Source organism: Balaenoptera musculus, chromosome 2 (genome assembly GCF_009873245.2).
Source record: "Balaenoptera musculus isolate JJ_BM4_2016_0621 chromosome 2, mBalMus1.pri.v3, whole genome shotgun sequence".
Classification (NCBI taxonomy): domain Eukaryota; kingdom Metazoa; phylum Chordata; class Mammalia; order Artiodactyla; family Balaenopteridae; genus Balaenoptera; species Balaenoptera musculus.
The window spans coordinates 68,668,581-68,685,852 of NC_045786.1; the positions used below are offsets into that span (position 1 = coordinate 68,668,581).

Below are 17,272 nucleotides of genomic sequence, written 5' to 3' on the forward strand. Positions count from 1 at the left end.
AAGTTTATCCCTCTAAAACACCAAAAAGTTAATTCAAATCTCAAGGTGGCCTTTTTATGTTGTTATTCTTCACCTTCACTAATCCTCTCCCCTCCTCTGCTTTTCTAAAGCAGAAAATTCCTCTAAATTAGTGGTTATTCAATTTTTTTAAAAAGCAATAAAATGTCTTTTTCAAAGGAAACTTTATTCAGAACCCTAATACATAAAACACAAAAGCCAAGCTGCTCTGATTGAAGTAGACCTGCTTGCTTGGCCTATCCCTCCAAAGCATCTCTGGAAACCCCTGGGGTACCATGGAACATAGTTTGAAAACCACTGCTCTAAAACTTTCCCCTTTCCTACTTATGGCATGCCAAATAAGTGCCACTAAAACTGAAAAAGTTCAATTTAGGACATACGAGAAACCCTTATCTTATTCTACTTTTCAGCATTAGTTTTGTATAGACCTGCATGGTCCTCCTACTAGAACGGAGGCTCTTTGAGCACAGGTGCTCTGATGGAGTCACTGACTCCACATCTCAAGGGCCTAGTGCAATGCTTTCCATACGCCACAAATTTAAGATAGCTGCTGAATTTAATCTACGATACCCAGACGATAATACACTTACAGAGCTTCTTGCTTGGGTAGAAACAGAAATAGAACTGGATTTTTAAAAGGTTAATGAACAGCAGGACTATACAGAATACTTTCCATCTTTAAGGTTGACAACCACAGCCATTATGATCTCAGTTGGGACAAAAACACCAGGCTGGAAGAAGTGCAATCATGGACCTATGCAGTAATCTCCACACCTCTGCAGGACTTGCTGCCACCTAGCACTCTACCTAGCACCCACCTATTAGGCCAGTCCAGGAGACTGAGGTTCTTCCATTCTGCTATACCAACCTTGGTGTACTCAGATGATGTTAGGCCCCCAACAGAAGGAAAACCTTAAAAGTAAGACTTTTGATGTGGGTGTGCACAGCTTAAGCATTGGACATTAAGGATTTCTCATAAACTCCCCTACACAATGCGAGCACTCCTGTCACATCACACTCATCTATACCCCCATCTCTGTCACAAGTTAATTGGTAACTACCACAGCAGCAAGGCCAACTTACTTTCAGGGGAGCCTTGGCTTTCAATTCTGAGTTTATTTAGGCGTTCTTCTTCCTAGAATTAGGACAGAAGTTTTCCAAGAACACAAGTTAGACTACTGTATAGCACAGGGAACTGCATTCAATATCCTGTGATAAACCGTAATGGAAAGGAATATGAAAAAGAATATATATATGTATAACTGAGTCACTTTACTATATAGCAGTAATTAACACAACATTGTATTTCAACTATACTTCAATAAAAAATAAATTTAAAAAAAAAAGAACACAAGTTAGAATTTCCAGATGCTTGCAGAAGTCCACATGCTGGATAAGTGATCTGGCTCCCTCAGAGCCACCTCCTTGCTTCCTTGGGGAAAATGTCCTAGCTCATGGTGCCAAAAAGCCTGACTCCTGACTGGGTAGCACTGGTATCACAGAATGCCCATCCAATGCTCACAGAATTAAACCAATCAGCTGGCTTCCAAACTACAAAGTGGGCAGCCTTAAAATCCTGGAGCTGGAAAAGACATCCAGAAAATTTGTTATGGTTGTAGAAACAAAATGGAAATTTAAGGCGGGAAATAGATTGCTATTTTATTTTTAAGACCTCTATAATATAATTTTCCAGAAGCTAAAATCACATCTCCAACATCAGTGTGAACTTATACTAGGTTAATATAGATATAGATGGATATATATGGAAATATTTATAGATAAGTGTATACGCATGGGTTAGTATACACACATAGATTTCCTTGTTCTATCAGCTGAGAGGGCCTAAAAGCAATGACACCCCAGAGGCAATGAGCGCACCTAGCACCCAGATCTTGGTTTCCACTACCATTCTCCAATAAAAAGAACAGAGCAGGGAATAAACGAGATAAACCTGGCGTAGCTTATAGTGCCAGAAATTAAGGATTAATTTCTTTAAAAAAAAAAAAAAAGGCCCATGATGATGGAGCTGTGTCAAAGGGACGCAAGAGCCAACTGCAAGAGCTTCCAGTGGCCAAAGCTAGAAAAATTTGAGCAACAAAATAAATAACATAGTATTGGATTATAACCCAAACTATAAAACAAATATTCATGAGTCCATACTGATATAAATATATGACTGAATAAATAAATGATAGAGAACAGAAAAATCTCCCATGCAGAAGAATTCCAAATAAAGTATACAGATACTCCACCCTAAGAATGGGAAGTATAACTCCTAACTCCTTAAGTGTGGACTATGCATAGTGACTTCCTTCCAAAGAGAACAGTAAAGGAAGGAGAGGAGTAACATTACAGTAGAGAAACCTTACAGGGGAGAAACCTGCCAAAAATTACCTCAGCCAGATGATCAAGATTAATATCAACACTGATAGGTCATATTGATAGTACATATTCTTGATATGACATGATAAGAATGGCACTTTACCTCTGTGGGCTTCCTCCCCAAAACCCATCGCCCTAGGCTAATCATGAGAAGAACATCAAACAAATCCCAATTGAGGGACAGTCTACAAAATACATGACCAGTACTTCTATAAAACCACATCTCCAGGTCTTTCAGGGAATTTATAACTTTGTCCTTATTCTATCAGATTCTATTAGATATCTGAGGTGGCCCAAATAACTTGGGTTCCTCAAGACTTCTGTCTAGATCCTAAGGTCCTTACTGACCTTGGCTCTGAGCTCCATTTCAGCATCAGACTCGTCCAGCCAACGATCAAAGTCAGGGGCCAAAAACAGTGGGCGCTTCTCCTGCTTGGTGAGTCTCTCCCACCACTGGCTCACCTTCTTCTGTACCGTGATGTTCACCTGCCTCTGGGTCAGTTTGTAAACCAGCTAGGAGAGAAAGCAAGAACGTGAGAATGCCCTCCCACATCCCCCGCTCCTTCCCCTGAAACTGTACAAACCACTGTGGCCATACAGAGAAGCTGCACTGTATACTTACTCCCCTTCCTTCTTTGTTCCTAAAAGTCCTGAAGCAAAGAAAACATCCAGACCAAGGCTGGTACAAGGAAGAACTGGTAAAAACAGCCATGTCTTTCTCTGGTTCCCCCCGTGAATGACACAGGAGGAAAGCAAGATAAGAAAGGCAGATAGTTCCTGGTTATCCTAGCAGAAACTGGCATGAACGTCCTACCAGATCTACATCATGCAAGGCACTACATCCAATCACCTTCTCAAGTGCACCATTACCTTCCAAATTTTCCTCCCATGAAGATGACTCAATTCAAACGGTCATTGGTTTCTGGCATTGTTTTAGAAAGGCCTGCCTCAAGGCCAGAACTGTACTGTATCAGTTACAACTTTTTCAAAGGGAGTCTTTCACTACAGAGTCTTCTCAACTAAACTCAAATTCTTAGGGGCTGTTCCAGCTCATCATTCTTCTATATGGCCTCTCCCTTTGCCTCCAAAGCAAGCCCCAGACAGATTCTCTACCCCTTAAACCACTGCTATTAAGAATCTCAGGGCTTCCCTGGTGGCGCAGTGGTTAAGAATCTGCCTGCCAATGCAGGGGACACGGGTTCGAGCCCTGGTCTGGGAAGATCCCACATGCCGTGGAGCAACTAAGCCCGTGAGCCACAATTACTGAGCCTGCGCGTCTGGAGCCTGTGCTCTGCAAGAAGAGAGGCCGCGACAGTGAGAGGCCCGCGCACCGCGGTGAAGAGTGGCCCCCGCTCGCCGCAACTGGAGAAAGCCCGCACACAGAAACGAAGACCCAAGACAGCCAAAAATAAATAAATTAACTAATTAATTTTAAAAAAATTTAAAAAAAAAAAAAAAAAAAGAATCTCAGAGCTGGAAAGAACCATAGAGATCACTTAACCCAATCCTTCACGTAACACGTGAGGAAACTGAAACTCAAAGAGGTGAGGAGAATTATTCACACCACTAATAAATGGCAGAGCCCAGATTCGACTCAGGTTCTCCAACGTTCCTCTTCCTCTGAAGCTAAAACCTGGGCTCTATTCCAAACAAAAGTATATTCTACTTTGGTTTATCTTCTTCTTCCCCACAATCCTTGCTCCCCATTTCACAAAACTACGAGTATTTATTTCTTAAAATGGACAGGGAAGTGAGGAAGGAAAGAACATACCTCTGGCTTCACAAGGTCTAAGAACTCCAGGTGAAATTCATAAACATTGTCTCCTTTGGCACCATGCCCCTGAGCTATAAAGAAAGAAATGTGGGTTACTCTGAACTTGTGCAGAGCGAGGCCATTCAAATGTGAGCTTAAAAAAAAAAAAAAAAATGTGAGCTTAGTGCAGTTCTTTGAGGGGTATGCAAATATTAATGGGTCCTGCAAATGAGTGGGGGCTTGTGAGCAGAGCTACTCAACAGCTAGATAAGCTAAATTCTGGACAAAAGTTTATCTCCTTATGTCTTTCTGGTGAGCAGTTCCAGAGTATTTACTTAATCTTCGAATGCGGCCTCAATGATGCCCAGTACAAATAACAGGCAGGAAAAAGAATACAGAAAGCAAAGCCAAAGGTAACACATAGATATAAATTTAACTTTCACATTTACTTTGGCTCTAAATCCACAGCAGAGAAAAATCAAGTAGGTGTATTATCTTGACTGCGGTTAAGGAAAGCCACAGGGTACACAGAAATGCTGGACTGTCTCAAAGAAAGCTGTAAATTTAACACCTTCCAACCAGGGATAGGTGATGGAGCAGCTGACTTTTCCTTTAGCACATCCCAAATGGAACAAAAAAGAAAAATAACATTTTCTCAGCTCACTCCGGAGAGGACAAATGGAACTAGGAGGAAAGTCCTCAGGGTGACCATCATGCCATTCCTGTGCCTTGACATGGCTCCTTTCCCCAAAGCAAGCAGGTGCTGTGCCTAGGAGCCAGTGACTGCGGGACGTCCCTGCCCTCTGACTCTCTCACTTGGTTCCCTCCTGCGATTATCTTTCTTCATCTGGTCATATGTGGTACGACTTGCCTAATATGTGCTACAGGTGGCTACCGTTCTCTAAGACCATAAATTCCTTAAGGTAGGACAGTCTATAAGCTTCACGTGGCAAGACACACTTTTATCATTTTAACTTCCTTTCAAATGTTTAGCTCCCCCTCAAAATCTGAGCTGCCACCACCACTGCTCTCACCTGGAAAAGTAGATTCAAAAGCCAGGTTGTGTTTCAGGCAAGTATGTTAAGGTAGATGGAGTCTCATGTAAAGCAGAAACTCTTCAATCTCCCATAATCCCAGTCACTTACTAACGACATTCCAAGGAACCAGAACAGAGAGAGAGCAGGGAGAATCCCACCCTATTATCACTGTTACCCTACTGGGTAACAGTGAATCCAGACCTACCCTCTTAGGCACAGCAGAAAATTTGCTGGTGAACTGAGGAGGAAGGAGATGGAGGCAGATTCACAGAATCAAAGACTGTCAGAGCTGGAAAGCTTTTAGATGTCATCGAGAGTGCAGTGCTTATTAAACTGGTCTGTAAGTATATCAGGGAGCCACAAAGTCTCATTAAGAAAATTTCTATTTGGGGGGTTTTGTTATAATATTTTTAAAAAGAATCATATACTGGGTCATCTAGATGGCTACCTTATAATCAAGTACTACCGCAGGAGTTCAGTGTTTGCGACTGTGTTCACAGCTGCAATGGAGCTAAATACCACTTAAAGTGACCATATTTAATCCATAACATGTTTCTTAATCTAGGGTCTATGGCCCTGGAGGATCCTGTGGACGTGTGTTCAGGTGTCCATGGATCCTCAAGTTTGAGAAACACAGATTATAACCCAATACCCTCATTTTATAGGTCCAGAGAAGTGAATAAGTTGTCCGAGGTGGTCGCAGATTTAGAGCTAGAAGATATAAATCTATTTTCTAGCCCATGATACCTTTTCTCTATATCTACTGCCTCTCCCAGGGGAAAACAGGATATTAAACAAATTACTGACTTTTCTAATCATACATCGCAAAACATTCTAGCTTATCCCACAAGTATCAGAGTGGTGAGCATCAACAGAAAGTGAATAAAATAAACAGATAAAAATAAAAAGCAACCACCACTATGTCTCTTTAACTGTGTAGAGGACTGAGAACATTTGCCAGGATACTGACCTTTGAAATGCAGCACATTTTCAGTGATGCTGATGGCAGGATTCTGTGGAAAGAGACCAAGGATGCAAGAACGGCATTTTAATGAGAAAAATGGAATTAAAACCAGGCGCTTACTTCCCTCCATCCATCTGCCTTGGGCACTCGACCTCCTGCCCTGTGCTTCCCCCAGGGAATATATTTGGTCATTTATCCACATCTCTGTGTAGGGTTTCTCTATGTCTATCTGTACCCATCTGAGATTGCAGGCTCCTGCAAGAAGGAACCTAAACTGCTCTGCTGTGCAGAACAATCAGATACTGAGTCAGTCCATTCTGCTCATGGTAAATGGTACATGGTGCCGTGTGAGGCGCCACGGAGGAATACACAGATCTCTAAGACTCAGTCCCTCAGCTGTGGAGGCAGAGAATCTAGTAGAACAGATGAGTCATTTCCTGTGAGAAGAAACGATATAGTATCAAGTAACATATGCTCAAGACCAAAAGAGTAGTAAAAAGCAGTTAAGTGTTACAGTCATTAAGAATAAAGTGAGCACAGTGGGAATAGAATGGTTGGGGACAGCCTCACCAAGGAGTGAGACCCGTGCTGCAACATGAAAAATAAATTAATTCCTACAGGTTAAGGGAAGGGCTGCGGATTACAGGCGGTTGGATGAAAATGAAACATGCAGTGCTTCAGCCTCAGGCTGCACGCTCTTAACCCCTATCCAAACCAAGACTAGAAGAGATGGAAATTCTCCAAATTGTTCATTTATTCCCAGAAGTTGCTACATGCCTTTTAGCAGCATAATTTAAAATGAAACAACTGAACTCTTTTTTCAGTGGATGAGAAACCGTTTATCTCCTAACTCCCAGCTCAAAATTATAAGCAAGAAGCAGCCTGTTTCCAGTGCCACAGCTAGTTCATTCACTTTTCTCCTGTAGGCTCCACTCTCTGTGTTCCATCATGCATCAAAGGAAACCAACAAGACAGACAGAAGGTGAAGGGGGGGGTTTATACAAAAAGCCAGTGGGAGCCTAGATGCTCTATTCATAGCCAAGAGCGTTAGGAAAAGGGGGAGCATGAAGGCTGGCTTGGGGGAGCATTTGAGCCAAGCTTTAGGTTAAGAACTTCCCCGGTTAGAGTACAGACTTCAGGCTGAGAAGCTTACCCAAAGGGGCTAACAATCTAGATGATCTTTTCTGTGCCAGGAAGATGGAATTACGGAACCTCATCAAAAAAGGCTACACTTTCAGGGGCATCGTTCCTCTATAAGGGAAACAGGGTTTTGGTGTGAATATTATCATGAAAGCTAGAGTTCTGGGAAGTCTTGGTGGTACACTTCCTACCTAAGTCACTTCTTGCCCCACTCTGTGTTCCCCATATCTTAATTCACTTGGAAGGAAAAAAGGAGTTTGGGGGGCCCAGTTTATTCTCCTCAGACATAGATGTGTGAAACCAAGGTTTAAGCATCTAGCCACAGCACAGGGCCTGGATTTCACTAAGCATTCTATAAGCCAGATTTCAGATGCTAACTCGTACCCAGCAGTACACTGGGCATGTCAGGTTCAGCTTCTCCAAAGGTGGTAGTAGTTAAGGAATACGTTTCAGTAAAAAAAAAAAAAAAAGAAAGAAAGAAAGAAAGAAATAATATCAAGAGATTCCTTGTCCTCTTTGCCCACTTTCTCTCAGTGGTAACATTTTACAAAACTATAGTATAATATCACAATCAGGATATTGACATTGATACAGTCAACCTATCTTGTTTGAATTTTCCCAGTTTGATTTGTATTCATTTGTGTGTGTCTGTGTAAGTTCTATACAATTTTATTACATGTATATGTTCGTCTACTCAACATCACAGTCAATATACTGAACAGTTCCAGATCCCTTATGGTGCCCTTTTATAACCACACCCACCTCCTGCCCCCCTCTCTCAGCCCACAAACTGGTCTTCTTTATTTCTTTTTGACTATCATTATGGAGTTGTGGATTTCCTTTTTAATCCACTCTGCCAAAATCTAGTATTATTCTTATTCTTTTTGGTGTTCAAATTGTCACAAATTTGGTCACAAATTGTCACAAATTTGAAATCCCTTCAAACCAGCTCCTGTATTATTCTGATATGACCTTGTAGCCTTTGAGGATGTTGTACTTTCTCTGGCACAGACCCAGAATAACTGGCCATTTCTTCAAGGGGCTTCATAGTTCCTCTACTGCGGAATTGTAATTTAGAAGCCATGATCTGGGCACATTGAGGTATACTCAATGCTCATCTTTAGTGTCTAGCTAGGACTTTAAAAAATCATGTTGTCATACCGAAATGCCCAATTCAAAATTATGGGACTTCCCTGGCGGTCCAGCGGTTAAGATTCCGTGCTTCCAATGCCAGGGACGCAGGTTCGATCCCTGGTCGGGGAACTAAGATCCCATATGCCGCATGGTGCAGCCAAAAAAAAAATTAAAAATTTACATTACAGGGTTTCTCCTTATCTTCTGTTATTTAATATTTGTATCTCCTTATGGCGAATATCTTGGTTCCTAATAACATTAACACATTTACTTCTTTGATCCTAAAGGTTTCAGAATTACATCAATATTTTTACTAACAATAAACCTATAAATAAAGTACAATATTTATTTGCAGTTCTTTTTGTCCTTAGAGTATATCTACTAAAGAACCAGAGTACTGTGTTCAAACGTTACTTGTACTAAGTTATTTATCTGTATGGTTATGTTATCAATTTGATATACAGTTAGGTCCTTTTGATTGTATTTAATTTCAAGATTTTTCATTTTATCCTTCTTTATTGAATTTTAGTTTTGAATATGTAAAACATTTACATCATTCAAAAGTCAAACTTTACAGACAGGTATCTTCAGAAGTCCTATTTCCAAACCCATCCCCCTCCACCACATTCCCACCCACCACCCGTAGGTAACCACTTCAGTGGCACCTGGTTTATCTTTCCTCTGTGTGTGTATATGTTTGGGAAAATAAATAAATATATTCAGACATTCTTATTTCCCCTTCTTTCTACACAAAAGATAGCACAGAATATACATTCTTAGGCACCTTGCTTTTTTCACCTAAATCAATCCTTACCAGTTCATAGAGATCTCACTCATTCTTTTTGGGTGTATATGACAGTACATATTCTCTTTAATCCCCTTTTTGGATCCAAATTCTACTTATACTTAAAAACACAGCTCAAGGTCCACATCCTTGGCCATAGTGATCTCTCTATTCTCTGAACTCCAAGACCACTGATTTCTTTGCTCATCCCTTCCCTCCACCAAGAAAAACTTCTTAAAAAGTTATCTACAATCATCTGTTCTTCCCTACCACAAATACTCTGAAATCTACTCTGATCTAGCCTCCATCCTCACCACTCCACTGAAACTGTTATTACCAAGATCATCAATAACCTCCACATTGCCAAATCCAATAGACACACAATCTCGTCTTATTCAACCTCTAAGCAGCACTGGACACAGCGGACCACACCCCACTGAAATATCCCTCTTTCCTGGCTTCGAGGACACTACAGGACACTGCACTGGATTTTATGCCTCATAGGCTACTCCTTCTCAACCTCCTCTGCTGGTGCTTTCTGCTCGGCTCAACTTCTAAATGTTTAAGTGTCTCAGGACGCAGTCCTGGGCTGCTTCTTATCTCTATCAGTTTTTGTGGGTTTTTTTGTTTTTATTTAGGCTGCACTGGGTCTTAGTTGCGGCATGCAGGATCTTCATTGTAGCACGTGGACTCTTTGTTGCAGCATGCAGACTTCTTAGCTGCAGCATGCATGCGGGATCCAATTCCCTGACCAGGGATCGAACCCAGGCCCCCTGCATTGGGAGCGCAGTCTAACCCACTGGACTGCCAGGGAAGTCCCTCTCTTATCAGTTTTTAATATCTATCAGTTTTCTGACATAAATCGGCATTTGGGCCAAACTGAACCCACAATATTTTATATGGCCTACAGAGAATATTTTTTATTTATTAATTTTTAATTTTAATTCACCACAAAGTACTTTGCACCTTGGAATTTTGCAGTAGCTTGTTCCCTCTCCCTATAATATCCAGTCCCCATAATTTTGCACGGCTTCTTAACATTTACATATCTGCTCAAATGTCACCTCCTCCAAGAGACCTTCCCTGACTACCCAATCTGAAATAGTTCTCGTGATTCCTTCTCATATTTTTTTTCTTGCTTTACTTTCTTCATAACATTCATGGTTATCTGAAACTATCTGATTAATTTATCTGCTTCTATTGCCAGTCTTCCTGCGCCGCCACCGCCACTCAGTATATAAACTTCATGAGAGCAGGGACCTTGTCTGCCTTGCTCATGCCCAAGTCCCAGAGTCTAGGAGACTACTAAGCACCCAGTAAGCATTTATATATTTATTGAATAAGTATAAAACTATGAGGTTTTTTCATTTTAAAAACTCTGGATTTTCAGCTTCTTCTTCAAAAATTAGAAGAATTAGATGCCAACCTCAGATCTGCATTCTTGAATGACAATAGCTACCCCCTTAATATGAACCCTATCCTCTCCAATTAGCCACTTTCCTCACCCAGCTCATTTCACTAACATTCATTGAACACTCACTATAGGCCAATTATTTTTCAAAGTGTTCCACATTACTATCTCACACACATACAAAAACCCTATAAAATAGGCACTATTCATATAACAATTTTACATACAAGGAAGCGGAGGCTTACAGAGATTATGTAACTAGTTTAGATTACAAAATCAGCAAGTGGCAAAACCAAGGCAAACAGCCCCAGGCTCCTAATCATGACATGTTTTGGGCATGATTTGGTAATCTCTGATCCATACTCTCTTCCTGGTGATCTCATCCTGCCTCAGGGGTTTAAATACTAAAACTTATTAATTGACAACTCCAAAATGAAATTAATATCTCATTAATTCCAAAATGGACATTTTTCTCAAATTTAATATCTCTAAAATCAGGATACTTATTAAAATTGACAGCAGCACCTTACACTTGCTTTGGCAAAGTAGCAACCATGACATGGTTGTCACTGTCTAGCATATGGGAGCTTGGCTGTTATTCCAGATGGCATGACTACACAGCTGTAACTCAATATTTCAGCCAATAAACCACTTAAAAGCCATTTAAGGAAGTGGTATGAGTCCTGGTTTGTGTCGCAAGAATGTGCCAGCATCAAAACTTATAAATAGGTATGGATGGCTTGAAAAAAAAATGAGATAACAGTAGAGCGTTCTTTCAGAAATGCTGCATTTAGTGCTCTTAATGGCACAGAGGATGATACTATATGGAAAAACATGGACAGTGACATCTGAGTAGAAATGTGATTCAGAAGAGTGGATTCTGTGACTTCCCTGGTGGTCCAGTGGGTAAGACTCTGAGCTCCCAATGAAGGGGACCCAGGTTCGATCCCTGGCCGGGGAACTAGATCCCACATGCATGCCACAACTAAGAAGTCCACATGCCGCAACTAAAGATCCTGCATGCCGCAACGAAGATCCTGCATGCCACAACTAAGACCTGGCGCAGCCATTAAAAAAAAAAAAAGTGGATTCTGAAATATGAAGATGGTTTAGGAACACCTCCACCAATTTTTTTGCTTATATTTTCATATTTATGTGTACAAGAGTGAGATTATATAGATAAAATGACAGATTTTATGATTTTTTCTAATTTATTTATTTATTTTTGGCTGCGTTGGGTCTTCATTGCTGCACGCAGGCTTTCTCTAATTGCAGCAAGCAGGGGCTACTCTTCATTGCAGTGCACGGGCTTCTCATTGAGGTGGCTTCTCTTGTTGCAGAGCACGGGCTCTAGGCGCGCGGGCTTCAGTAGTTGTGGTGCACGGGCTTAGTTGCTCCATGGCATGTGAGATCTTCCCGGCCCAGGGCTCAACCCCATGTCCCCTGCATTGGCAGGCGGATTCTTAACCACTGCACCACCAGGGAAGCTCAACCACTATTCTAGAATTGGAATTTATCATTCCCACTGTATTTCTTTACTCATGTACAACATGTTGGGTATTCATTACAATACAAACTTTTATTTTACATGTTACATAAATGGTTTCATATATATAATATGAATACATATAATTCTTCAACTTGCTTTTTATTTGATATATTTCTAAACTTTATCCATAGATACAGCTGGTTCTGTTTCATTTATTTTAGCTGTTGTACAGTGTGCTGTTGTATAAATATACCACAGTTTATCCATTCTCCTGTTGATAAGTACTGAGGTTGTTTTCAATTTTTTTTTTGCCGTAATGAACATACTGTCTCCTTGGGCATATAAGGAAGAGCTCAGTGATATGTGCCACAAATATCTGCCTCAAGCTTGTCTTAAATCTGCCATCTTTTTTTTTTAGGGTTTATGTTTTTGTGTCTTGTTTAACACATTCTTCCCTGTTCCAGTATCATAAAGACAGTCTCCTGCATTTTCTTTTAGTAGTTTTGCTTTATGCATTTAGTTCATTAGCCCACCTGAAACTGACTTTTGTGCACGGCATAAGGCAAGATCTTACTTTATCTTTTTGCCATTTAGATTACCAATTGTCCCAATACAATCTCCTGAATGGTTCATCCTTTCGCCTATTAATTTGTAAAGCCACCACTGTTGTTCAATACGTTTTCATATATGGATAAATCTGCTAACAGCCTCTATTCTGTTCTATTCCTCTTTGTGCTTCTCTCTCTCATCTAAGGTTTAGTATCACAACAATAATCCCTTACACTTGAATAGCACACTAGAATTCACAAAGCACTTTCAAATCCATTATCCAATTTAAGCCTCAAAACAATCCTGTGAATTAGGTGTTATTATTCACATTTATTTGCATGAAAAGACTCAGGCTCATAAAGGTTAAGTGAATAATCCACGGACACCAGATATTAAGTGGAAGAGCAAGGACCCAATCTCATGCCTTCAGTTACCACTCTTTCCACCAGACTCTCTATTAGGTAAGGTCAAGAACAGTATCTTTCAAACAGCTCCCAAACAGAGCTATGCACACTGCCCTCATATAACTGAAACAAACAAAAACCTTGATAAATGAACAAATGCTTTAACAACTATGATTGTTGGCACAATCTGTCCTTCATGCTTATCCTGAAAACAAACTCTATTCTGAAAGTAACCCTGCCCTAGCCCCACTGTCTGCAGCTCCAAAGACAGAGGAGAGATGTGAAAACCTGATGGTTCTCTGTGTCTCAGAAAGGGAAAGGAGCAGGGCTGATGCCCCCAGACTGGAATTCAACATCCAAACTCACTTACACATATGCTACGAAGAGCAGGGGGCGATAGAGAGCTATCCAACAACCCAGCACCTAGCTTAAGGTGAGACAAAAGTAGGGGCTCCACAAACGGTTTTCATTAAACAAGTAAACGAATTGCTTCATCCCAAGCCAGAATCACCAGTTTCACAAGCCCTGCAGAGAACAATTAATTGGGAAATTTTTAAAAAGGAGCAGCCCCTGACATTCAAAAGCTGGCCTGGCACTCACAGCTAGAACACGTTATTCTGCTATTGGACATAATCTCACAGAATACCTTGATAAAATGAGACAAAGGCCATTTCATAATTTTGTGTAAGCACACCTTGATAAAATGAGACAAAGGCCATTTCATAATTTTGTGTAAGCACAGATAAAAACATGGCCACAATGCCACCCACAAAATATCAGACACCCTTCTTCTCTTGGCCAAAATAAGTGACTGCCACTTCTCTACCAATTAGTTTTATTCTTGTTCTGGTCTCTCTTCCCTATATTTAAGACTTATTCAGATACCCAACCACAGAATTGCCCGCTTTCTGACAGCATCTAATCTAAAGCGAATCCTTGCTTCCTTAGTTTGTCTCCCAATCACCAAAGTCCAAATTCTATAATCAATTTTGAGCAAACCCATGGAGTATGCTCGCCCTTGCTGATATGAGCAATAAACACAACTTGTTTAACTAGAGGTGTGTTCCTGGAGCTCTTTGGCTGTAGGGCAGTGACACATACAACAAGTTGGACAATCTGAAAGTCTATGCCGTTCTCCTTCTGGGAAGTTCTCCCAGTCTCAGTTTGACAAGAATACTTCATCTTATTTCTGGAAGTCACCTCTAACTAACGAAAAGAGAGGTAACAAATTCCTTTAACACCAGGGACCTGGTTCAGTATTCAACTCCGACTCTACAAATAAACATACTCATGCACAAAACTTTTTGTTAGTATATAATATGCTTCCTCCTAGATAGAATGCCATTGGAAAGCTGGGTCTGACTCATTTTTGTAAATCTGTAGTATTTCACACATGGTAGGGGGTTTCTTTTACGAATGGTATTAACATGTTACATTAAAACTAATGGTAGTTGAAATGGATGCCTCAGAATTGCAGATGGGAAATCCAAGAAAAACCAAAAACTCAATTGGGGAAAAAGATTTATTTTTTCCCAAAGAATAAAAAAAGGATTTCTCTCTCCAAAAGAAAATTTCATTTTTCCCTCCACCGTTACATTTCTTTAACTATAATATATTCCAAACACATACCTTTATGTTTTAAAATATACCAAATATGATTAACACATGTGTTCATGTTTCTTAACTAAAAGGTTTAGATCTTTCAGGAAAAATTTAAGTATGATGCATTCTTTCATTTGCCCAACTAGTTTCCATTTTTTTCCACCAACACCACCCCACTTCACCTAAAAACATCTTTTCTGTTTGTAGCTTCAAAAGTATCCCAGAATATTCCATCCTTATTACAACTAGAGAGGGCCTGAGTTTATTTAATTGGTCTACACAATGTTTAACTGAATACTTAAGAGAGATTGCCATGACACAAGTTCCGTACTTTTCTTATTGACTGATGTTAGAATCCTCTCTAGAAGGACACTTTGATCCCCATCTACAAAGATTTTGTTTGTTTTTTCCTTTTTTTATTAAAACACCCTGGAGCAGAGTAGAGGGACACAGCAAAGAACATTTATACATCCTCTGACGCAAAAGTATAATTCAGCCTGGTTTAACACATTAAATGACACAGCCTATTTAAAGGCATTCTGGTCAGTATTGTCTTAAGTTTCAATGGGAAAACAGGTTTATATTCCAGAAGAAAAGATTAAATTCAACAAATTCAAGTCCACACTCAATGATCACCTACACCTTGCAAGACAGTATACCAGATGGGCGGACAGATCCGAACATAAACACCTGACTCTGAGGCAGAGAGTGTTAAGGGGAGTGAAGGAGGTTACAAAGTGCCGATGTCAAGGAGAGTAGGGAGTAAGAATGTAGAAAGAACATTCCAAACTGAAAACTCCAGTTCCTCAAAAACGGGAATCCTGGATGGTTTGGACCGAGACAATGGGGTACACAGGTCCTGAGAGCTCCACCATTTAGGAGGCCTCAGCCTGTTCTTATGAGAGCCAATGAGATCAAGCATAAATACTCAATGTAACTTAATTTTGTAGTTCTCTATGCAACTCAGCAAACCTGAGCTCACATCCTTAAGAACGGGGGTTGGGGGGGAGGAATCACTTCTTCGGGGTCTTACGGACTTTAGAACTAAAATTAACAAGAATTATTTCCATCACTTAATGGTTGGGAGGTGGGTGTGACCCCTCCAAGGCAGCGGCGGGCCTCGTGAAGGTCCGAGGGGACCCGCTGGACCTCTCAGGCCAGCGCTAGACGTCCAGCCACGGCCCGGCAAGCCACTGTCACACTGCACCCCCGACCAAATGACATCCCACGCCTCGAAGAGCTTCGGCAAACACGAACTCCGACGGCCAGGCCTCCAGGGCCAGGCTCGGGCTCCACCAGGCCGCAGACTGCGAACAAAGAGGAGGCCCGGGGCAGCCTCCGAGGCCCGCGCGGGGCTCACGCAGCACCCGAGGTACCTGAAGCCTTCAGGGGGTCGCGCCCAGGGTCTGCCTCCATGTGGGCCAGCTTTTGCTCGGGCCTGGATGCCGAGAGCGCACCGCGTCCTGGATCCCGTTGGCGCGCTACTGGCTCTCCGGTACACACCCGGACAAAGGGGACTGGGGTCCCAGCGGTTCCCAGGAGCCGAGACCCGCGCACGTCCCGCCGCCCTGCCTTTACCTGCACGTCACTCAGCTCCACGCGCAGATACAGCTCGCGGTGCCGCTGAGCCCAGTAGACGTGCGGCGTCAGCACCTGATTCTCCATGACCACACTGCCCAGGGCGCGGGGAGACTAGGCTCACTGCCTCAGGCAGGTTGTGCGCGGCTGGAGCTGGCCGAACACAGGCCGCAACACCACCTCGCTCCGGAGTGCCGGCAGCCCGCTGCCTCTACACGACCCACGCTCGCGGGCCGCGCCTGCGCAGTGGCGAGCAGGGGAAGCAGCGGCGCGGGCTCCGGTCTTCGGGCTTCTAGGCGAGCCGGGTGGGGGCGGGGTGGGGCGGGGCGGGGTGGAGGCGGGAGGGGGCGGGCCCAGGAGCGTGTGACGCCCTTGCTTGCTGCTGCCGCCTCCGGAGTCGACAGGTGCTCTGCAGTTACCTCTCTTCTTCTAGAGGACGGTTAAAAATAAGCGTAAAAATTAAAAAACGCTGGAGACTGATGAGGAAACGATCAGCATGGAGAACGGGCTTGGATTGGTGTATCTGGAAGGTTCCTCCCATTTGTCATTCATTAATTCAACATTTACTGAGCGCCTACAGTGTGCCCGGGCTTCAAAGCTAAGCACCGGAGCTTCAGAAGTAAGACACAGCACCTGCCGTCCTGGAACCCTTAGTCTATTAAAAGACACAAGCAATTACAGACATAATAAGGATGATAATGGTTATAGGGAAAGCGGTGTGGGAGAGGATGGAAGAGTGTTCTAAGAGGGGAGAGTAAGCGTAAAGGCCAGAGATTTCCAGCGCTATCCCATAGAACTTCATACGATGATGGAAATACTCCATTCTGCGCTGTCCATAACAGTAGCCACTAGCCATATGGGGCTTCTGAGTACGTGAAATGTGGCTAAAGAAACTGAGAAACTGAATTTTTTTTTCATTTACTTCTAATTAATTTAAATAGTCACAAATTAATAGCTATTCTATGGGACAGCATAAGAGACTTGTATCTCTTGAAAAAGGAAACCCAAACTATAGACAACACTAATT

The 17,272-nt window shown here is 42.0% G+C and overlaps 1 protein-coding gene across 1 annotated transcript in view; it reads right to left on the reverse strand.

The window, feature by feature from the left end:
- HACD3 (3-hydroxyacyl-CoA dehydratase 3) overlaps positions 1 to 16,514 on the reverse strand; it is a 32,707-nt gene extending 16,193 nt beyond the window's left edge. The window contains exons 1-5 of the mRNA XM_036843179.1: positions 16,246 to 16,514; positions 6,161 to 6,203; positions 4,172 to 4,245; positions 2,749 to 2,913; positions 1,102 to 1,153 (exon numbers count right to left, since the gene is read on the reverse strand). Coding sequence (XP_036699074.1) covers positions 1,102 to 1,153; positions 2,749 to 2,913; positions 4,172 to 4,245; positions 6,161 to 6,203; positions 16,246 to 16,332 — 421 coding nt within the window. The 5' untranslated portion in view covers positions 16,333 to 16,514. The remainder of the gene's footprint in view (positions 1 to 1,101; positions 1,154 to 2,748; positions 2,914 to 4,171; positions 4,246 to 6,160; positions 6,204 to 16,245) is intronic.
- Between the last annotated feature and the right edge of the window lie 758 nt (positions 16,515 to 17,272).